The sequence below is a fragment of the Ambystoma mexicanum genome, chromosome 1p (genome assembly GCF_040938575.1).
Source record: "Ambystoma mexicanum isolate Mex_15411 chromosome 1p, UKY_AmexF1_1, whole genome shotgun sequence".
Lineage (NCBI taxonomy): Eukaryota > Metazoa > Chordata > Amphibia > Caudata > Ambystomatidae > Ambystoma > Ambystoma mexicanum.
In genome coordinates this window covers 408,095,881-408,120,839 of record NC_090921.1, presented here as the reverse complement: position 1 = coordinate 408,120,839, position 24,959 = coordinate 408,095,881, and the positions used below count along the sequence as shown (strand labels likewise).

General features: G+C 43.5%; 1 protein-coding gene across 2 annotated transcripts in view; it reads right to left on the bottom strand.

Moving 5' to 3' along the window:
* LOC138571570 (tetraspanin-33-like) overlaps positions 1 to 24,959 on the bottom strand; it is a 935,706-nt gene that overhangs the window by 55,664 nt on the left and 855,083 nt on the right. For both annotated transcript variants that reach the window (XM_069649203.1, XM_069649204.1), the window contains one exon: positions 3,501 to 3,629. In XM_069649203.1, coding sequence (XP_069505304.1) covers positions 3,501 to 3,629 — 129 coding nt within the window. The remainder of the gene's footprint in view (positions 1 to 3,500; positions 3,630 to 24,959) is intronic.

The window sequence follows — 24,959 nt, the reverse complement described above, 5'->3', positions numbered from 1 at the left end:
GGAATAAGGCAAATCCTCTCAGTTCTCAGGTGTCTGCCCCGGTAACCTCTCTCTTCTCGGGTGTCTACCCCGGTAACATCTCTCTACTTTTATTACTCTCGAGTCATTATCCCCTTACATATATACAGTCTTCTCAACTTCTAACTATATTTTGTTTTCCCTCCTCCCTCCGTTACCTTTTCCCTTTACTTGTTCTAAGGCATGCATCATTTGCCAAAACATTCAATTTTTGTTTCACTCACCGTTCGCATAGTTCCTCTCTGGACCCTCGGGATCAATGCCTTTGTTACCGCCTCCTTCAGCTTTTCACCCGCTCAGCTGCCCATAGTAATGGGAAGGGATGTGTGGGGAAAACGGGTCCCTTCAGGCCCTTTCTACAGATTCTTCTTAGGCTACCATTGTCTACGGGGAGTTTCACGGTCTACTCAGCCGAATGGCAAAGGACTCGTGATGTTGCCGAAGACCTAGAGTTACTTTATGTCAACGGTCATAGGTGTCTTACTTTATTCAATAATCGATAGTCGATAACCATCAAATCTCTGCTACCAAGTGTACTGGGGAGACCCCCGGCCGGCCAGTAGAATCGGGGTTTGCTCCAGAGTACTTTAAGACAAGATAGCTGCACCTTTGAGATGGATGGGGGTGCAGGTTTTCTACTCCAACACCAATCAATAAGGTCAACTCAATGGTTTGGCAAAGGGAGTCCGTTTAATGACAAGTACAAAAAACGGGGAGTCATGGAAATCGTCAGTGATGCGATAGTCCGCCTCGCTTTGACTCTCTGAACTTCATTCAAACAATAACATGTATACTCAAAACTCATCATAATTGACGTGTAACACTTAAAAGTTAACATGCAATTCTATTGGTTAGGAAAAGGTAACTTTAATATAGGTACTATATCTATATATGGTAATGGAGTGAGGGGATTGGATAAACTCTATCAGGTGGGCGTGTAAGCCCTTCCTTCTAACATTACTCTTGTAGACGTCACTAAGAGTACGATGTCCCATTGGTTCTACTATCTATAGGACCCTAGATTATTTGGTCCATTGCGATTGGGTTGGCTTCAACCCCATGCATAAATGTCCACTTTACTTAGCAGCACGCAGAATGGCCAGCCAGGTCAGGGTGCCCCACGATTCACCCGGCCTTCCTTCAATTAATCATTACTTTAGTGGCTATGTGTCAATTAGTTGGCTGTGGTTGGCCTCGCAACTGTATCTTCTTGTCAGGAAAAGTTATGATATCTCTGTCTGGGCAGCTGCCAAGCCTAGGTGTAAACCTGTGCCTCTTCTTGCTCGGATGGTCATGTGCTACTCACAGTGTGAATCTGCCTAGTTTCCCTCAATTTGTGCATTTAGTTCTTATTCGGCTTGCCACCTGCCTACGCCTCCTTATCTCGACCTTCCTGAGATAGGATATTCTGTTGTTAAGTTTAAATTCCGCGAAGCTACTTTTCGCTCCTTCTATTGTTCTGACTGTGGCTCTTTCCTGGCGCAAGTTTCCTCTGCTGAGTTTCGATTCAGCCACCTCTTCTAGTTTTAGCTGGAACAGAAAGCTTGTCCTGTTGGCCTCTAGCAACCTGAGTTGATTCTGCTTTTGTGTAAAGTGGGCTCGCACTTATATAATGTGCTTTGTTGAGGTAGATATGTATATGTGGCACTTACCGCAGACTATCTTCTACTAAGCATAGCAAGCGACACTGTTTTCTTAGCTTTCTTGTGGTTTCAAGCATATGTACAGGCATTTAGCTGGTTGAATGACTTCATCCTGCTTTACAGCTTAAGGTTCCTTGTATTTCAACATCGTCTCTCCTTCTAGGTTCACGATATCCTAATTCGTTGCATTTCGTCTCTATGTATAATTTTTTGGTCCTGCACGTTATTTCGGGCCCTCGTGACGTCACCATTCATCTTCCAATAAGGCCTTTTGGGTTTCTTCCGGGACAGTGGTTAGGCTATCTTCATTTCGTCTTATTTGCTGGTAGGGTTTTCTCAATGGATACCTTAATGGTTTTCTAGGTATTGGTACTTCAACAGGTGTTGTTCTCCTGATAGGCACTGGGCAGAGCCCTACTGCGGCTCTCTGCTGGTTTATTTGCTCGTCATACGTCACGTATTTTAGTGTGAACGTTGTTGGTACTTCAAAATGGGCGATGGGAGTGCAGGCTTTATTTGGGACTTCCTCTACACCTGGATGGACATGGTAGTTCTCACCTGTTCGGGAATGGTAAGCCTGGGTGGAAATGATCAGCTTATACTGGTATGGGGGGTGGGGTTCTTTCTCTGAGTGATGAAAGGACAGCCTAGATGAGGCTGAGACCGCTTATCTGCAGGAAGGTAGACAGTCTGAATTTGCCTGGACATGCTAACTTGCATAATTTGCAAGGAGTTGGCCAGTTTGGATGGGCCTAGTGGTCTTTATCTGCAAAGAGGTTCTTATTCTGGCTGGGCACTCAGATCCTTACATGAATACGAAACGATTAGAGGTACTCTACATGGTTTTATGTGATGCATACCTAGCTGTCATACAAATGTATACAAAAAAGGGATACAAGCAAGGCCCCAGAGTGGGAGGGCGACTCAAGCAGGGCAGAGAGTAAGGTATGCATGAATTGGTGTTGGGGAGGTGCGTTGATGGAAGGTTAGTAGGGAGCTTAGATGCCCTTTGAGGTTCAATTCTGATGTGTTGGAGAGAGCAGGATAGTCTTGTGTGTGATGTTTTTCCCCCTGGGAAAGTGTTATTTCCTAGTATTTTCCTTATTGTATTTTTTGATTGGCAGCCTAAATCAGCGGTGCTCTGTGTAGTGAGTAGGCATCCTGAAATGGTGGATTGTGCAGTCAGGTAGGTGAGGGTGTTGGTGGCCATTGCTTTGAAGGCGTTGCAGGCTCTGCTGGAGATGATGTGTGCCTGGAGTGGCAGGCGGTGTAGCTCCATCAGAGTATGGGGGAGGGGTGATCTTGTTTCACTAGTCATTTGATGAGTCAGGCTTCTGTGTGCAGGATGCTCTTCTTGAGTACAAGGAAGAATCTAGGGGACCACTGAGGAGGCATTTGCCGCAACCCATATCGTAGATTATGAAGTGCAAACTAGGGTGATGACTTCTGTGGGCCATACCTGCTGTAAATCCTTAAACACGATGGTCCCGGCAGTTCTTAAAGAGAGCTAAATAGCTTTGATGGACCGGGTGGTGCATACCAGTAGTGCAATGGTGAGAACAGAGGTGTCTATTGGTCCTTACCTGCATGGTCAGAGTCTGCAGGCCTGGTTGTTCTTATCTCAAGGAAGGTGGTCAGACATGTTGGATTTGGTGGTCCTCAAAGCAGTAAGCAGACAAAATGGATGGCACTTGGGTCATTTAGCTACATAGAGAGGCGGTTAGCTTGGTCAGTCTGGGGGGAATTACTAAAGGACTGTGGTCTTGCTGGGTGGGCATGGAGATCCTTATCTGCCACTGCAGTCTATATGTGACTGGCGGCCATTTATGTGGGCCTCACCTGCACTCTGGGCCGGATGCAGCACGAGAAGGGCACGGCACACCGCTCCAGGCTCGGGTTTGAGTCGATGCATGCGAAGTAGACGTTTTCAGACCAATCCATGTAGGAGGCCACCCCGCAGCATTCAAACTGGAAGAGAGGAAAGCTGGTCAGAGGAGCTTCAAGGCACTCAGTGGCATGTGATGCATTACAAGGCACAATACATGTATACATAAATACACAGCTATGCACCTGATTACAACTTACATAAAGTATGGCCACGGAGAGCTTCATTTGCAAAGTGGTATATTGCAACCAGAGTGTGTGGTCAAGAGGAGGACATTGTTGTTAATGTTAATGTTAAAGGAATTTTGTACCGCGCACTATCACCCCTGGTGCTCCGGCGGATCTGAAAATGAAAGGGAGTTGTGGGGGGGTGAAGTTAGTGGGAATATTGATTGGGGAATAATGATCCCTCCCACCGCCTCATAAAAGCCACTTTCCGATTGCAGGTTACCAAGTTTAACTTTGGCATTCAGAGTAAAAAATAACAACCATAGAGACAGCATGTTTCAGTGTGGGGTGAAGGAGAGAGGTAAAGCTGATCGCATATACAAGGGCGCCCCCTGCAGATGGAAGGCAGTGTCAAGGGATTTTTAGTTGAGAAGATCTGAGCTCGGAGGAAAAGTAGTGTGGAAACCCAAAATTCTCCCCTCCGGTTTTCAGCACCACCATTCCGTGGTGAGTACAAGGATTGAAGGGGTGCTGCAATGCTTTCCAGCTGCAAAAGCGAATCAAAACTATCGTTGTGGGGGGCGCATGTACACCAGCGTCACTGCAAGCATTTCTAAAATGTCTGCCACTCGTCTGATGCACACAAGTGTCATTGAACGTCAGTGATGCTGCCATCAGGAAAATAGCTAGCTTATACAGCAAAGACCTGTGCAGTAGCTGTTAACAGCACGTCAGGGGTCGGGTGCTGTATTTAAAGTCCTTTTTTAGGGCTTTGCAAAGAGAAATTGTAATTGTAATGGGTTATTTATAACGTGCTTAATACCCAGAGGTTTCTAAGCACGGACCCTGGGATCGAACCTGTGTTGCTAAGAGTCCTTTTGCCTTGAAGCCGAGGGCATTGCCCCTGAGCTTTCCTCTGGAGACAATTGCCCTTACAGTGTCTGCCCTTCATTACTGGCGGTTACCAGGGCCATTGACGGGCGTTTATATCAATGACATGTAACACCTCTAAGGGTAAACTGCCTGTAAGTGCGCTTGGCTTAAAAATGCATTGGATATGCTGTTCAGGGGGGCTGCAGTGCTGGTAAAATTGGGTCTTACCCTAGACCCAATGGAAATTTACAAATCTATGGGTTTATGCCAGCATTCTGTACTCACCAAATATGTTATAAGTGCTTCTGACAACTTTAAAGTATTGCAGAAAATACAATGCAGTGGGTTTCAAACTCAAAAATATGTCACTGGTATAAGTACAGTCCAGCCAAAACGTGTTTCGACCTCTGGTCTTTCTCAAGGCTGGTATTAGTATCAAACATTTCCAAATCATATGACATAAATTGCAAATTATAACATATACATACCAATACATACCAATAGCAGGCATGGCAGATTGACAAACAAAAGACAATTCAACTTGAGGTACATTAAAAGAATAGTACTACAGATATCGTATTTTGCCATTGGTTAAGCCCTGGTTAGGCATCATGCAAAGCGTGTATTTGGTGTAGCACCCAACATGCTCCAGTCAAGCCAAATTAAATTCCAAACAGTGCATTATACGTGTACATTTCTAAATTAGCTTATCACACCCAAGCAAGTGTCCTATTGTAGCGTGAACCCTTTGGGTGTTGCTGTGGTGTTATATCTGCATGCTGGGCTTAGCTCCTGGTATATCTGTAGTCCTCAAACCTGAGCCCATCCATCATTTAATAGTAAGTATGCTTAATGCAGCTCACCAATAATTGGTACTGCGTGTGGTCTGGAATAGGAAGCAAAGATCATAGGCTTGTGATTAATGGCTCCATGGGTTTAGGGCCCCTCCCCCATGAATTAAGGATTGGGTCCACAGACACTGACCCAATCTTAATGCTTCAATCATGATCTATCTGTGCCATGCTAGAGTCGAGGCTTTGACGTCAGCACCATATTCTTCCTTTCACAGCATATGGTGCTTTGAGAAAGGTGTTATTCCTGCATGGGGCAGCATTTTTCTAATTCGTGCCGAGAGTCACTGCTGTCATCATGGCAATGGGATGGATGGCGTTTCAGAGGGTTACCGTCCTTCTGTAAATCTAAGATTTTTTATTTTTGGTCCCACACTCTTGAGCGGGAATGCTGCAATTGAAGGATTGTTATACTCAGTTTCTCCCAAGGGATATCCCTTGTTTGACATCCATGCTATCATCTTGCCATCCGGATGGGTATAAGCCCCGATTGGGATGGATGGCTGAGGGGAGTACTGAGAGCAATGAATAGGGATTTAATGTTCTTGTTTAGTTTTATTTGATTTTATATGTGAAGAGTAAAAGAATATTGGTTGTTAAGTTGTTTGCTGTCTGTTTAATTGTGTATGTAAAAGGTTAAAATGTAACCAAATACATTAAATAAAAAAATAAAAAAAAGATGGATGGCACTCCAGCTACTAATAGTTGTTCAACCAGATGCAAATGTTCTAGTTATTTGGTTACAGCCGAATAGCTTCTTGTCCTCCAATTTAAATCAAATTCAGTGGATTAGAAGGGCAGAGATGGAGCGGCGGCCGCAGTAGAGAAGTTAGCATTTTCTGAGAGTGTTCTTGCTGTAATGCTAGACTATAATTCGTGCATGCATCCTTGTGGTGGGGAGGAGGAGAGTCGATGATGCCTAAGAGGCGAGAGGGCCGTGGGACAGGCCTATGGGCAAACTCGAGGGCATCACAAAGTTTTGGCTAGGGCAGAGTTAGTTACATAAAACAAAAGTCGAGTTCCCAAATCTGGGAACTCACGTCCTCTGCACTCAATGGGTGGCTCAATGATGAGTCCTATTATTAATTGTTTCTATTAAATAGAAGATTGGGTAATATATTAGATTGAGATTAACAGTAGAATGATCAATAAAAATTGTTCAATTGCATATGTACAAATATACACAATGACAAAACGTATATTAGTTTAAATCCAATGATTTATATATGGCCGCCTAACGCGTTTCGTGAATTGGTTCACTTCTTCAGGGGCAATTTTCATAATTTTCAAAATGTTCAAACTTTTCAAACAATCTCTGAAAAGCATAACATTCAAATAAATCCACATTAGAACAAATCATCTCAATGCAGAGTATCTTATATATTATTACAAAGGTAATCAAATCAGTCATATCATAACGCCTAATTTTGTGGATAAAGATCCAAAAAGAAACCCATATCATGCTCATTCATTTGTTCTTTACTAATAGTCATAGACACACCGTGTCCTATCTGTACAAAAAAGTTCATCACAAAGTGAATCACATATAATATCTATTTAGTATGTTGTGTGAAACCCAATAGTCAATAAAGTAATTGCTGTCAAAAATAGGGCGTGTCAATATTCCAAGAGAACATTTACCTATGGTTTAGATTATATCAGTCATCAAAAAGATAGTTTTACATCATAGAGAAGGTGGGAAGTAGATCCTCTGTCTATTCGCGTCAGAATATGCTGAGGTCCTATTCGAAAATATGCAAAAAAATATATTGTAAAAAATAATTAGAATGGATAGGGAGGTAAGAAAAATTAAAGATAGTAAAGGCATAGCTGTATCTTACCAGCAAGGGTCTCAACACAGTTAACGAGTAAATACTGAAGCGGGATCCAATTTAGTAGTGTGGTCAGCCATTTTGTTCAACAATGAATGGGCCAGGGAATACCCCTTGTTCTAAAAAGAAATCCGAAAAAAAGGAAGGGTTAAAATACCCTAGTGGGCTTAAAATCAAACAAGTATCAAGAGTCGAAGTACACTCACGTTGGATGAAATAATGTAGAAGAAAAGAAGAAGAACACAGTCTTCCGGGGGGAGCTGTCTCCTGGCAGGATCCGCTACAAACGAGGTGACTGGAAGCGGTCCTTAAATACTCAGAAGTATAGCGATGCAAATCACCGTACTGCGTCGAGAGAACGTGTGACGTCACGGTGTAAACACCATGACATCATCACGCGCATGCACAGTTGTGTGTTAAAGCAGGAACATGTATATTCTGATGTAAAGTGTCTCGGTAAACACAAAAAGAATATTTAATGGATGCTGAAAGCAAACTCGACTGGCAGAAAACATCTGAATGATGTTTAACGAGTAAAAGCATCTAAAGCAAAGTAAGAGCCAATAGAATCGGGTGATGCGCATAAAGAAGTGTTATGGGATAATAGTATGAAATAATAAGTGTGGTCAACATCGTAAGAGTAATAAAAAAGGGAGGAGATGGTAAAAATAGAAAATAAATTAATATATATTAATAATATATAGATCCTACCTCTATTTCTAAAAAACTTCATACTAAAATCATCAGTTCAGCACAAAATGCTGTTAAAGCAATTAAAAGTGAAACCTGTGCTCCCTGTAATAGTCTAGATCAAAATGTGTTACTTGATCAAAAATCACTAATATGTACAAAACGCTAAGGATAATAAATCCTTCTTCTTATACTCTGGTGTTGCAGGGTCTCCATTATATTACTTTCCCCACAACAACCACAGGAAAGATTTTTCCTAGGAAAACCTAATTGAGCTCCAATAACTTCATATGTCTCGAATGAGTGCAGTCTAAATCGCAGTGAAGATATAACTGCATATCTACTAGGACAATGAGTCATATACCTTTGAAGATGGCTATTTTCTGGCATATTTTATAACAAACTCAGACAAACTTTCCTTACTCTTTACATACAAATAATGTGTATATCGATCCCACTCCAAGGTTCTTTCCCTCATATAACTTCCACTCTCAAAATGTATATCTTCCAATATTTGAATTCTTTTAAATAAAACTGTTGCAATGAGCCAAAAATATATTCAAATAATCACATTAACCTAAGGTGATAGATTCGGCTAATACCCAAAGTATCATGTTAGTAGTCATCTTTGCTAATACAATCTTTTTATATACAGTTACTTTTCTAAAGATTAAGCTAAACTATTCCAAAGCTTTAAATGAAACCAACCCGAATTCTAACCTTTTAACTTATATGGGGGTACTTTGCGGCAACCCCAACAAGCAGTGCCAAACATGCCCCTGTAATTTAGCTAACCTGTCACGTGTCAGGCTCCATACAACACCTGCTTTATCATCTAACCCTCCATCTTCCTAATATTGGCTTCGGACCATTCTAAACTGTCCCAGTGGTTAGTTCCTTTCACTGCACCTACTTGTGAATTATTTGTATTACTCATTTTAACAACATCCTGCATTCTCAGTTAATTGGATGGTGATCACTTGCAGTGGTATTCATAACATGTAAACTCTGTATTTATTAAGAAGCAAAAAAGATGATCTAGGGTATATGCAACCTTCCCATTTGTCCAAGTTGGTTTACCAGGAATGTTGCACAGAATCCTCCCACTAATCATGGTAAATCCCCAATCAATCATGCAAGAATTCTACCCAATTACAACCTGCTTTATTCAGAGAATATTTAATCATTCTGCCTTCCTAAGGCTCCTTCATGAGCGCAATTTCCAAATAGCCCTCATGGGCTCCAATATCTGGACATCAGACATTCACATCACCCTTTACTAAAAACATTGAATACATTATATTCATCACACCAGTTTATGAGCACTTTCCCTAATTGGGGACAATGTGTTGCACAATGCACTAAGTCTGGGAGACACTAAACATGAATTAGTAGAGCCACTCTTCCTTATCAACTTTACCATCCCATATTAGACATGTCACCTGTAGATAATCACTATTAGCACCTAAGAGCACCAATGTCACATGTAAATGATCTCAATAGCCATTATTAGACACCCTGCCCCCTCCTTTCCTCTTTGGTTTTTAATAGCCTTTTTTAAGACACAGTGATAATCCATCTACCTGGGGAGGTGTCACAAGCCAAACCTCCTGTAATGGAAATATAATGTTTGGTTTTATTTTAGCAAGCATCTTTTGATTCCACAAAAAACTCTGAAATCTCTGCAGGCGGTGCCACCCTACTATCAGAATTAGGACATCGATAAAGCTTTCAGTAATTATGTCCAATTATTCTTAACCTCTCCCTTCGCACTCGGATAATCTTCAAGAATGACCTGTTGTTTACCCTTTTTATTGATCTCACATCTCACTCTGTCTACTGCTGTTAGAAAACATTTGGGTTTCGTTGTTATCACAGTTTCCATTCAGCATCCTTTCTACTTTGTTGACAATGTGCTGAGTTTCAGTACACTTATATATCATAACCCATTTCAGCAATAATATTCTTCGTCCATAATAAACTCCTTTATGTGAATTGATTCTTGATGTATTTTTATATAATTCAACTGATTAGGATCTGGAAAATTCTACAAGAGTTACTTCTGCTGCGTTTAGCACTCGTAGCCTTGGTAACAAAAGTAATAGCAGTAGAATCCTACTTTAATAGGGATTCATGTTTTATTAACATGACTTCCAGTGTAACAATAGTTTGCTCTCCTTGCCTAATGCCATCTGGACTTTCCTGTGACTTAACCTCTGACCTAATTTCACAGATTGTCATAGATAGTGGTGATTTCAGAATTTCCCACCTACAAACCTCCTGTGAATCATTTATCACATTGACATCCACCCCAATTGTTCTTCCTCATTGATTCTTTCATTTAAAGACTTCTGGCCTATTTGTGACAAATTCAACCTCCTAAGTTTTTAACCTATTTAACAAATGTACAAATGTCATTATTATACTTGGTGCCGACGGTTGAATTTGGTTTTTCCTTTTAGCACTCGTTTTTATTTTTGCTAAAGGTTCCACAACAAATTTCCCTCTTATCGATGTCAAAGTAAAATGTACAGTTTCACTTACTAATGTCTCCTTATGTCACTTTTTATTTCCTTTCTTTCATCTTATATCCTTGTTTCCTCATCTTCCCTGTTCAATCTTTGCTGCTGAATATCTTCTGGCAAATATATTGCTGTTTAACTGATTCATTGATGGTACTGTTTAATAATATAGACAGTTCTGCTAGCTGACAATTGTTGCTTCCAATTGCTCTTCTATGTCTTATACCACCTCTTCAATTATTATTTTGTTCCTTTTTCTCAGGGTTTTGAGCTTCAAATATGACTTTGTAGAGTCAGGTATTTATTTTCCAAATTAAGTAAAAGTATTTCTTCACACATACCCTGAATATTACTTAGACCCACTGAGTGTTCCTTTATTGTGTTGAAATGTCTTCATGGAGCTGAACGAGCGAGTTTAGAGCCAAGTGTAACGCCAGCAATAAAATAGGAGCGGCAATTGAGCAGTGATCCAATACAGGTTTGCCCAGGGCTTCCTAATAATCAAATACTGGTGAACCGTATCACTCAGCATGTGAAAGAGACACGTTATTTACATACTGCTGTGCAGCGCCCTGCTTGTAAGAATTCTTTTAAAACATGCTGTTCTTGCAGTACATTTGAAAAACCATAATCCACCTGCATGCCCTTTTTCTCCAAACATTTTTTTTTTAAAAGGAATCATCCAAAAGAATATTGCTATTTGGGCACTTCTTTCATGCTACCAATGAGCCCAAGAGGATATCCCGTGTTGTTAAGGTATGTGTACTTTGAGTTACTAAGGTACACACTTGTTTGTGTTTTTCATACAATGTTTACACTTTATTCAATTTGTTTCACATTCATTTTATAAATACAAGTTACTTCACCTAGTGTTTCTTCAATTTGTTTCACATTCCTCATATAAACACAAGTTACTTCACTTAGTGTGTTCCATTCCGTTATTTGTGGTGACGTTTTTGATGAAAAGATGCATCATTCTTTAAAAAGCATTTGTGCCAATGAAAGATTCTTCATTCTTTAAAAAAAACCTTTCTGCCAAGATGTCTTTGAACATGCTACTGTTTCGCCCTTCCTTGGGTGTTTTCAAGGCACTTTTTTACTTTGTTTTGTGTCTTAATTTGAATCACAATTCAAATTTTGTGCATGACACACACATATGTTATAATCCTCTTAATCAGTTACAAGATTTATTCTCTTTGTTGTTGCTCCTGAGTAAGCAAACGTCCGTGGTTCTTAAGTACTGAGTGTTGGTACACTGGTTTGGGGTCCTGATTAGTGGTTTTGATTGTTGCACCTGCAGATAATCCTTCTTCTTGAAAATGGCAATCTTTTCTGTAGCTGCTTATATCATACCAATTTGTTTGAGTGTCTGTCTTGTCCAGCATTCAGGTCGCGTCCGCTTGTTGTTCCAACAAGTGTGAACCTCACAATCATTATATAATTGGGGAAATTGTGAGGGCAAATGAATTAAAAAGCGCAAAGGGTCACATAGATTAAAAACTTCCACTTTTCTGAACCAATAGACCGACAGGTGAATATCGGCCCCTATTGAGCCATGCTGCCGCTGGCCTCCAACTAAATTTGGAAAAGTCAGTTACCAGGCAAACATAACAAACAGAAAGGAATCCAAGTAGACTAAACCACGGGTAGAGCACACAGACTGATACTATTCACCAAAAGCAAGAAACATTTACTACTTTGAGTTAGTAGACTTGTTGTACCATCTGGACCGGGTCTGGATTGTGTTGTTTTTATTTCCTGAAAGTAATCAATAATCCTCCTCCCTGTTACCAATTTATCACACCCCTCGCTTTCTTTGACTGTTCCATTTGAGGGGTGCCTCCTTCCTTCTCCCCTTTATCCCTGTTACCCTCTGTTTCTACAATGTGCAGCTCTGAAATATTAACTTATGATGACAGTGAGCCTCATTACGAGTCCGCCGGTCCGGAATGTGGTGATACAGTTTCCGCGTCCGCAAGGTTGCAGAAAGAGCGGCCGATTACGGCCTGTCGGTCACGCGCACCACACCAACGTGGAAACGGTGTCACAGTCACCACGTAAACACCCATGGAAATGAACATACCAGCCTCAAAAGCAGTGTAAACACTGTGTCCGCCGCCGTCCTCACGGACACGGAAGCGGAAATACCATGACCTCGAAAACCGAAAGAGAGAGGCGGCCATTATATAAACCACAATCCACTGCCATCCAGAGTCAGCACAGGTCAAATCATCACTCTGAGAAGGCGAAAAGGACCACCGCCATGGCAGCCAGGACACAAAGACAGCGGAAACAGTGCTTCAGCGAGGCAGAGCTGACTGTACTAGTGGACCACATTGTGCAGCATGCAGAAATGCTGTTCAGCGCTGACCAATGTCGTGCAACCCGGCAGTGTACAAAGGAGGTGTGGGCAGAAGCTGCACGCAAGTGCGCAGCTGTGGGTGTCACGACACGCAGCGTGAAGAACTACCACAAGAGGTGGGACGACCTCAGACTGAGGGTGCAAAACCTAATTACTGCACACCAGCAGCGCAGCAGTGACACAGGTGGAGGGCCTGCTTCACCACTAAGACTGCATACATGGGAGGAGCGCTGCAGTAGTGTCCTCCACCTTGAGGCAATACATTGAATTAGCGCTGCTGAGGCAGGAGTGAGCCCATCTGCAGATGCTGGTAAATGCGCACATTACAATGCCATGAGTACTTGTTGCGCCCAAGAGTGACCCAAAGGACCCAATTACACCTCCCCCCAGACAGTGCAGGAGTGTTCCAGAGGACCCATTCACAACCCCCCAACCCCCAGACAGTGCAGGAGTGCCCCAGAGGACCCATTTACAACCCACCCAGTCAGTGCAGGAGTGCCCCAGAGGACACATTCACAACCCCTCCCCCCGCCCCCAGACAGTGCAGGAGTGCCCCAGAGGACCCATTCACAACCCCACCCCAGACAGTGCAGGAGTGCCCCAGAGGACACATTCACAACCCCCCACCCCCCAGACAGTGCGGGAGTGCCCCAGTGGACCCAATTACAACCCCCCCAGTCAGTGCAGGAGTGCCCCAGAGGACACATTCACAACCCCTCCCCCCACCCCCAGACAGTGCAGGAGTGCCCTGGAGGACCCATTCACAACCCCCCCGCAGTCAGTGCAGGAGTGCCCCGAGGACCCATTCACAACCCCCTCCCCCAGACAGTGCAAGAGAGCCCCAGAGGACCCATTCACAACCCCCACCCCCCCGACAGTGTAAGAGTGCCCCAAAGGACCCATTCATGACCCAGACGAGAATCAACACCCCCACAATACATGGCCATTGGACATGCTCACAGTGCGTGACTGATTACGAGCAGTGACACATACACCTGAGTGCATCAACAGTCATATGCGTGTAAATGCAAATGCTCACTGATCGACCTGTCTGATGCATGTGATGGACCCATCAGTGTCATACAATATTAGCTGGTGACCTGAACCTACATTGTCTAGATTCGAAGCGCTTCTTAGAAGGCTCTAGACTATCAAAATGGAACAATCTAATCAAATCCAGAAACTTGTTTATGCTCAATGGTGCCTGGTCGTCAGATATTCCTCCCGTTGCCACCTGGCATAGGGGAACCAGTTCGGCTGTTATTGATTTTGTATATGTGGATATGATATTGTTTTCTCAACTAACCTCCTTTAATGTAATACACTCTGACTTAATTGACCATAATAAGCTATGCCTGTCGTGGATTCACAGGACAATAGAGAAGAAATCTCCTAGCAAAATCCATTCAGGGCATATAGTGGTTAACACTGCCATGAACAGACTTAGATGGTCAGAACCATCATTGAATGCATTTAAGATATGTTATGCTTCAGAAATTGTGCGAGTGAGACAAAAAGACCACGCATCTAGTTTAATTTATCCAGAACTAATGCAACAGTTTCAACCTAAATCCATCCGGATGGAAACTAAGCAAACACCTCATTTGCATGTTCATAATCATGAAGTTCATCGAATGAAAACATACACAAGATACCTCAAACGCAAAGCCATGAGTTTAACTTTAGAGGAGCGAGCCAAAGCTCTAACAAGGATCAATACACATTATAAAAATTTGATAAAAGGTACAAAATCCAAGCTATACCAAGAAGATGGGAACCAAATGCTTAGAAATCTATCTAGTAAAAATGCATCTCAAACTTGAGCACTGATAAATCAAACAGCTTCTGGAACACAGGTGGCAGTTCAAGCGAATATGATTAAAGAACAAGACTGGATTGACTATTATAAAAAAATATACAGTCTTCCAGTCTCTGTCACTTTTCAGAGAACTCAAACAGAGGAAAGAATCTTTGAGCTCAGTTATGATCGTGATGACATTTTATATTACATAAATAAAAGCAGCCACTCCAGGGCCCCTGGCCCTGATGGATTATCCAATGGAAATTTGAAAAAACATCCAGATATTTGGGCCGACATTCTTAAAATCATGTTTGACAACATACTACTTACTCAGCACATCCCCGATTCTTGGACTGGCTCAATCACCATACCAATTTATAAGAAGGATGATCGTGCAAACCCTGCTATCTACCGACCAATATCACTTCTTGATGCCCCTAGTAAAATCTTTGGGCGCATCATACTAAAGGAATTAAATAAATGGTCATTACACGAAGGGAAGAGAGATCCCCTACAATCAGGGTTTGTGAGTGGCCTTGGCACGGTGCCCAATATGATTGCTTTAAGCATGATACAAGATCAAAGTGCCATAAGAAAACAGCCGTTATATTTGGCTTTCATCGACTTCTGAATGGCCTTCGATTCTGTTGATAGAAACCTACTATATACCAAACTAGAAGCTTATGGATGCCCATCGTCTTTACTAACATTGATCAGATTATTACACGCAAATACCACTATGAGAATTAGGCTTACACATGAAGGCCTATTATCAGCGGCTTTCAGAACTTTACGTGGCCTAAAACAAGGATGCATCTTGGCTTCAATATTGTTTAATCTCTTCATACTTGACATGGGCTTGTTTTTTCTTCGAATTACATCAGACTCTCCTAAACTAGGGTTCCAGCGTATCCCGTGGATGTTATACGCGGACGACCTTATACTAATGTCGCACACACCAATTGGTTTGCAGAATCTATTAAATGCACTAACTGACTTTGTTAAAACAAATAATTTGATCATTAACTTGGAAAAAACACAGGTTCTTGTCTCTACAAATTCTAAAAAACGTAGACAGTCTAAGTATGTATGGCATTTGCAAGATGATCCGCTTAAGGTTGTCAATGAGTACAAATATTTAGGAATTAATGTTTATAATAATCCTTCATACATGTTGTACCATGATACCCTTAACATCAAGATGAATAATTTAATATCTCAAGCCAAGATTCTGAATTAGAAATATGGTAAGTTTACCTGTAAACATGTGGCATTATTCTACAAGCTGAAAGTTATTCCTATAATGCTATATGAAGCAGAATCAAAATTAAACACGTATACAAAAGTATGGAATACTCTTGAAGGCCGTTTTTGGAAAACAATTTTGCATTTACCCAATTCCACTCCATTGCCAATAATTCGACATGAACTGGGTTTAGTGTCAATGGCAGCTCGCTTAAGCTGGCGCATGTGTAATTTTTTTTCGTAAGTGTATATTGGGCCTTGAGGACAACAATATTCTAAGCACAACAGCCCATCACCTTATAACTTCAAAGAATAATTTCCCAAAGAAATGGCGTGTAAATGTCCTAGAAACCATGGCTAAAACTGACATAACTCTGACTCTATTACTCGAGAATCCTTCTCGCGCTAAGGTGAAATTGTATCAGTAGGACTGGATTCAAAATCAATCCATCTGTATGACCTACAAAGATTTTGACACTAACTGGTTTGGTCACAAAAAGTTGCGGGCCATGACCTTCTACCTGCTAAAATGCCCTTCCAAAACTCTGAGGCAAAAGTTTCTAAGGTTTAGGCTAAATCTGTGGCCTACACGAGAAATTCTAACACGTCGAATGAAAATTCCATCAAACCTGAATTATTGTCGTTTTTGTCAAATAACTACGGTTAAAGAAACCCTGCAACATCTAATAATAAGGTGTCCAAAATTACTTTCACAGAGAATGATATACTTCAAGAACTTGGTTTGTATGTATTGTGACAAAAGTGATGATAAAATTTGGCGGGTGTTATTTTCAACAGATAGACAAGCACCTATGAAAGCTATAACACAGTTTTTGGATTGTATTTTACCAGTGGAAATCAAACTCTAGTGGAAGAATAATGAAATTACTAATTTCTGTCCTTATTTACTTCATAGTGCTAGTTTTGTTTCATCTCATCACAATCATTTTCCTTTCGATTTTATTTTTATATTTTTCCTTCCTTTTAGAGAATATTAACTGTTTTAATTATGAATGAACTAAATGTTTGCAAAGTGTTTTGTATTTGAAAAGTTGTTTAATTTCAACTAAATCAAATAAATAAATATATAAATAAATAAATAGCATGCCCTCTGTGTCCCCACAGCCATTTCAAGTGACAGCGACAATGCCCAACAGGCGAGGCAACGTGCACCTGCATGTGGACAACCCAGCACCCCAGTCCAGGAGGACGACGCAAGCTGCTCAGCAACTCAGCCACCAGCTGCATCTGGCACAGATACACCAGCGACCACCACCATCCTCATGCTGCTTGCTGCCACACAAGTGCCACGCCCACCCATCATGCCCATAGATCCCATCCCCGAGAACATCTGCACTGCGGAGGAGGCTGCAGGCAGTGACAACAGTGCCCCAGCCTTGCAGGCTGATGTAGGGCCACAGGGGGAGGGGCCCAACCTGGATGACCTATCATCCCTCCAGGACCTCCAGTTGAGCCCCCCATCACTGCATAGTCCCATGAGATCGCCAACCCCCTCCATGGCCGAGCTGAAAGCCCGTATGCAGCGGATAGAGGATCAGCAGGCCACCCTTACCCAGCTAGTTGAAAGGCTGCTGGAGGAGTCTAGGCCGCAGCGGGAGGAGGCCAGGCTGCAGAGGGAGAGTTATAGTACATCTGTGCGTCAGATCTCCAGGGCCATTGGATGATTTACCACCACCATTGTGACCTTGGCACGCCATGTCCGGGAGGGCAACAATAACACATCCACCATAGCGGAGTCCATGTTGCTTGCCCAGCAGGCGTACCTGGGACGTATGCCAACACTGACACCAACAGTGCCATCCACAAGCACCACCCCATCTAGCTCCACCACTGCCAGCCCACGGAGGCGCTCAAGTCGCCTGACAGGGCCCTCAGGCAAGGATGCCCATGCGCAGAAACGCACACGCAAATAATGCCATGTGTGTTTGGCAGTGCAGGACACATACATGGACAAAAAGCGTGTAAGGGGGTGGGTACATTTGGGTGATAGAGGAGGTCCATTATGGGGTTAGTATTTTGGGGCCTGTTTGGGAGTGGGTACGTTTGGGTGGTGGGGGAGGTCCATTAAGGGGTTAGTATTTTGGGGCCTGTAGCTATGCAATTGGGCATGGCCGGAATGGCATGGAAGGCCAACTTGGTGGCAATGACCTGGGCAAGGGTGCGGGGTAGGGCAATGTGTTTCGACACATGGTGCAGCAGGGCATCCAGTACCTGTCCCAATATTTTTGAAAAACAGGGTTGTGAAAGCCTGTGCAGCTCACCAACTGTGTGCTGATAAGTTCCGGTGCCAAGAAAATGCAGTACCAGCACCACCTTGAGGGGGGGTGGCGGTGGAAATGTCAATGTGGCTGCTGATGTCGTCCTCTATTGTGGTGGTGATGTACATGATTGTTGGACGGTCCAGCCAGTATAATGTGTGGATCTGTCCTAGGGTCAGGTTGCAGGGTGAGATCCTGATGCGTGGTATTGCAGGCTGCATGTGGGGTCGAGCCGGCTGCACAATTGGGTTTGGCATGGGTACAGGGTTTGCTAACTGCTGCCTGCGCCTCCTCCGCCTCTGCCTCCGCCTCATCCTCCTCTGCACCATTACTGCCACCATGTGCAGTGCTGCTTGTTGGTTCAATAGCCCCAGTCCCAATGCTGCTAGAGCTGCTGCCTGCATAGTTGTGTTTGGAGTTGGCCTGGGTGTGGATGTGGCCCTTTTGTAGGCTCCCAGTGGCCTGCTGGGTCCAGCTGGGCTCATTTGGTGCACCTGCGGCCTCAGTCAGCTCACCAGGCACTGTTTAATGTCATGTTCGCGTTGGCGGCGATACCGCCACCGTGTTCACGGTTTTCATGCACATTTTGTGGCGGTGTTTCCATGTCCGTGATACTCGTAATGCGCACAGTGTTACGTATTGCCAGTAACGGGGGGGGTTTCCATGCCGACGCAGTTTACGGGTGCCTTAACTCCGAGGTGGTGGTTTATGGTGGTGGCATTTCTGAATTCGTAGGTCAGAATTTGGCGACTGCGGAAACGGTGCCGGTATGGTTATACCGGCAACGTTAAGTCCGGACCAGCGGACTCTTAATGAGGCCCAATATCTTTCTACTGTACAAGTTATGGCCTGAATCCAGTTTCTCCGTTCACTTGGTTGACATTTCTGAGGTATTATTCAATTGACTTTTTGTTTGTTTCAGGCTCTTATGCCAATAACACTCCATAAAACGAAATAAATACGACCAAGCTTACTGTGCCCAGACCTCTTTTCTCACTCGTTTTCTCTCCAGAGTTAATACCAGATTCTATCTACTTAAAGTCAATTTTACCAAATTGCTTCATGCTTACAGCTTCAAGCCATACTGGCAATACCCAATTCTTTTCAACCCTGTCAGATTAATGCCTGAAATATGTAGGATCCCAGATAATTTGGGCATGAAATTTCAATACAATATTGAGCATGGTCTGGGAGAGTTCAGGTACAATGCCCCATTCTCTTAATGCCCTTCTTGAAATACATGACCTTTGGCGTACCATTAATGGTGAGCGGACTGATTTTTCCTTTTACTCTTCGGTCCATGATATACACTCTCGCATAGACCTTATACTAACTGCCCCTGAGCTGATACGCAACATGGTGGACTGTACCATACTTCCCTGGATGTTTTCCAACCCTTCCCCCATAAAGTGGACCCATGCCTTCGACAGGGCACTGTAGAGAAAGCCCACATGGCAGTCTAAGCCCCAAGCAATGCTCGATGTTGTCTTTAAGGGGGAACTAGATAAGGCAATAACTAACTACTTTGAGACTAATCTGAACTCTGTGCCGCTGGTGATGACTGTCTGGGAAGCCCTCAAAGTCCACATAAGAGGGATATGTATGGGAACTGAGATGGGTCTCCTGCGTGTGGTACGATGGGAATTAGACAGGCTGGAAAAGGAAATTAAAGCATTGGAACTGCAAATGGCACACATGCCAGACAAAACAACTCTCCCTATGCTGAAGGACAAGCTTGACCATTTCAGACAAGCAGCTGACAGGGATGTTCGGTACAGTAGGGTCCTGTGATGGCCCATTAACATGGGGAGGCTGGTCACCCAGGCCGAGTGCTAGCGTGGGTGGTCTGTGGTGAAAGAGGGAGTGTGGACATTGCAGCCCTGAAGAGAGCAGGTGGGGTGTTGACGACCTCCACTCTGGGTATTCTAGACACACTCCATGACTTCCATGCTAATCCCTATGCGGCCAGTGATGGAGTCCTCCTGAATGACTTCCAGAGTTATGTAGCAGAGTTTCACCCAGGTTAACTGAGTGCAGAGGCTTTATAGGTGATACAAGTACCATCATGCCAGGGGACGTTCTGGTGGCAATGAGAGACTTACCTACAGCACAGTCTCTGGGCTTGGACAGTCTCGGGGCTGAGTTCTTTAAGGAGTATGGTGAAGGTCTGGGAGGAGGCTCTCGCACATGGAGGCCTACCTGTAGAGGAGCAGATGTATACATCCGAAGGAGATCCCGCCCCCCTACCTCCACTGAATTAGAGACATGAGACTGTGCCTTGCCTGACACCAGCTATAGTGTCAATACTGCTGCGAGTTTTGGGAAGGAGATACCCATTGAGACAACCCTATCGAATGTACCCTCAAAGTGATGACAACCTCCAGGAGGAACTCCCTGAATGAATATGAGAAAAAACAAATAAAATGAACTAATGACATCATAAGAAAGTGTTTATAACATCCCGAGATACTGATTGAAGACAATGTACGGATCCTAGAGGACAAATGAGGAAGTAAAGAATCGAATGAACTATCAATGTGGAAAAGAAGAAGACTACACGTTCACAAAGTGCAGAAAAAAACATAAGTAAAAAAAAAGACAGATGCTGAAACGCAAGGTAGATCAAGTCATCGTACAGGCTAGCTAATGAGTAGTGAATAGATGCAGGCGCAGCCACCATTGTACAGAAACTGTACAAGCTTGACCATTTCAGACAAGCAGCTGACAGGAATGTTTGGTACAGTAGGGCCCTGTGATGGCCCATTTACACAGGGATGCTGGTCGCCCAGGACGAGTGCTAGCGTGGGTGGTCTGTGGTGAAAGAGGGAGTGTGGACATTGCAGCCCTGAAGAGAGAGGGTGGGGTGTTGACGACCTCCACTCTGGGTATTCTAGACACACTCCATGACTTCCATGCTAATCCCGATGCCGCCAATGATGGAGGACTCCTGAATGACTTCCAGAGTTATGCAGCAGAGTTTCACCCAGGTAAACTTAGCACAGAGGCTTTATAGGTGATACAAGTACCATCATGCCAGGGGAAGTTCTGGTGGCAATGAGAGACCTCCCTACGGCACAGTCTCTGGGCTTGGACAGTCTTGGGGCTGAGTTCTATAAGGAGTATGGTGAAGGTCTGGGAGGAGGCTCTCGCACATGGAGGCCTACCTGTAGAGGAGCAGATGTATACATCCGAAGGAGATCCGGCCCCCCCACCTGCCCTGTATTGGAGACATGAGACCGTGCCTTGCCTGACACCAGCTATAGTGACAATACCGCAGCGAGTATTGGGAAGGAGATAACCATTGAGACAACCCTATCGAATGTACCCTCAAAGTGATGACAACCTCCAGGAGGAACTCCCTGAAGGAATATGAGAAAGAACAAATAAAATGATCTAATGACGTCATAAGAAAGTGTGTACGACGTCCCGGAATACTGATTGAAGACAATGTATGGATCCTAGAGGACAAATGAGGAAGTAAAGAATCGAATTAACTATCAACGTGGAAAAGAAGATTACACGTTCACAAAGTGCTGCAGAAAACGGAAGTTCAATAAATGTACAGATGGTGAAATGCAAGGTAGATCATGTCATCGTCCAGGCTAGCTATGAGTAGTGAATAGATGCAGGCAAAGCCACCATTGTACAGAAACTGTACAGGCTTGACCGTTTCAGACAAGCAGTTGACAGGGATGTTCGGTACAGTAGGGTCCTGTGATGGCCCATTAAAATGGGGAGGCTGGTCGCCCAGGCAGAGTGCTAGCGTGGGTGGTCTGTGGTGAAAGAGTGAGTGTGGACATTGCAGCCCTGAAGGGAGCGGGCGGGGTGTTGACGACCTCCACTCTGGGTATTCTAGATACACTCCATGACTTCCATGCTAATACCTATGCGGCCAATGATGGAGTCCTCCTGAATGACTTCCAGAGTTATGTAGCAGAGTTTCACCAAGGTAAACTGAGTGCAGAGGCTTTATAGGTGATACAAGTGCCATCATGCCAGGGGAAGTTCTGGTGGCAATGAGAGACCTCCCTACGGCACAGTCTCTGGGCTTGGACAGTCTTGGGGCTGAGTTATATAAGGAGTATGGTGAAGGTCTGGGAGGAGGCCCTCGCACATGGAGGCCGACCTGTAGAGGAGCAGATGTATACATCCGAAGGAGATCCGGCCCCGCCTACCTGCCCTGTATTGGAGACATGAGACCGTGCCTTGCCTGACACCAGCTATAGTGTCGATACTGCAGCAAGTATTGGGAAGGAGATACCCATTGATACAACCCTATCGAATGTACCCTCAAAGTGATGACAACCTCCAGGAGGAACTCCCTGAAGGAATATGAGAACGAACAAATAAAATGAACTAATGACGTCATAAGAAAGTGTGTACGACGTCCCAAGATACTGATTGAAGACAATGTACGGATCCTAGAGGACAAATGATGAAGTAAAGAATCCAATGAACTATCAACGTGGAAAAGAAGAAGATTACACGTTCACAAAGTGCTGCAGAAAACAGAAGTTCAATAAATGTACAGATGCTGAAACACAAGGTAGATCAAGTCATCGTAAAGGCTAGCTATGAGTAGTGAATAGATGCAGGCGAAGCCACCATTGTACAGAAACTGGACATTGGTATCATGAAATAAATAAGTCAGAAACCATGAAGTGGGAATAGAAAGCTGTGTCGCAGCAGAATAACAGGCTAGAGGAGCTGAGTGGCGAGGCTGTCTGGCATGAAGTCAGTAGCTTAGAAATAGATGTCAGCTATCTACTCTGAAGAAGAACAAGTGTGCAGAGGTTAAATCTTCTCAAGTTAAGGTGCAAGAAAGAACACAAAGGATGCCAAGTTTTAATTCATTTAGAGCATTTAAAAACTGCAGAATGGACCAAATCGTGATCTCTTGTCACGTGAGCCAAAGATGGAAATAGATGTTGAACTTGGAGTTCCAGACACGCTAGCGAGTGCCCTCCATCCCGAACATTCCTAAAACAAGAATATTCTGCAAGGCCAAGTACACAGGCAATTTCATTGCAGATGGCATGGGTGATGAGAGATGTTGGGTGGTGAGGTAGCTTCATGTCCTATCTCTCTGCACCTGGATTTTGTCTTACGTACTGCTAAATGAACCAAATGTTTAAAACATGGAACAAGCGTGCCAATCAATTCTATTAGTTCATCTAACAAGGACCTCATGGTTTAGATGACCAATTAAATACAATGTAACTAGGTTTTCTTAAATTACATGTTTTAAGAGGTAGGCATACGTTGCCCACCTGATAATGGACAACCAATAACAATTCTAGCTCCTATATGATTGTATATCTAGATGTTTCCCTTAACCAATCCCAACCCTTAATAGGTGTTTCAATGTTGACACATAATGTGACATCACTCTGACGCATAATTGAGTATAAGAATTGTATGTTTTGTAGAGATCATTGAGAGACTGAGCGTGTGTCCGTTGATGTTTGTTGTACCCACCCTGTTTTAGATAATTGTTAATAAAACAGTAACTTGCCATCTTCTTGAGTTTGTCGGGTTATTTGAAATTAGAATTTTTCTGGTGTAATCCAATCCATTACATATGCATGTTTCATAGGGTCATAAGATCATACCCCCATCCATGAGAGAGGCACGGATTACCCTTATCCTCAAGCCTAATAAGACTTGGACACCAAAATATTTGCTAAAATCCTATCCTCACGAGCTTTGGTGTGCGTCACACCTTTCATACATATAGACCAGTCTGGGTTCTGCTCTGCGAGGTCGACTGTGCTCAACCTACGTAGAATATTCACTGTAATGGCCCAAGCTTGTGCGGCTGCCACCTTTCTAGAGCTTTGGACTCCTTCTCTGGCAGTATCTCTTTGTAGTACTGGAGGTGATGGGAATGGTGTCCAGTCAACTGGTCGACAACAAACTGGTCGACTGCAATTTGGCCGACACTATTTGGTCGAATGCCAAATGGTCGAATTTATTTTTTTTATATATATATATGTGTTTTGTGGGTTTTCGTGTGGGGAAAAAAATAAAAAAGAAAAAAAGGGTTTGGGGACCCCCCCAAAAAAAACCAAAAAATGGGTAAAAAAAAAAAAAAAAAAATTCGACCATTTGGCATTCGACCAAATGGTGTCGACCAAATTGTCTGTCGACCAAATGTTTTCGACCATTTGACTGGTAACTGATGGGAATATCAGGCTATTCTTTGAACTCTGTGAGGCTGCTATACTCTGAGCTGTTGGCAAGGATTCTGGTGATTAGCACAACTGGTGAGCCATTCTGCTTGGGTACAAGGACAAAGCAGGGCTGTCCCCTGTCGCCACTCCTTTTTGCCATAGCTATGGAGCTGCTGGCGATACGGATGAGGCGACTACATGCAGGTAGGGGGCTGAGGTTTGGAGTTAGGAGAGAAATTGTCTCTCTTTACGCAGATGCTATCCTCTTATATGTTAAAAATGATCAGACCAACCTTGACTTTGAGGCAGCCCAATTCAGACAATACTCGGGCCTCCACATAAATTGGTCCAAGTCACAGTTGTTTCCTCTTATTAACGTAACCATATGCCCGCCTAATATCCGAGACTACAAGTGGGAGGAGTCCTTTGTGATATACCTGAGGGTGGCGGTCTCATGTGACAGTTCAAAGTTGTTAGCCGATAATCATTGGGCAGCTCTGGTCCAACTACGCCATAAGGTGTCCAGGTGGAGAATGCTTTCTCAGTCAGTGTGGTGGAGGAGGGATTCCTCATATGAATATCCCAATTTACCCATGGAAACTGTTCTTTGACAAGCTA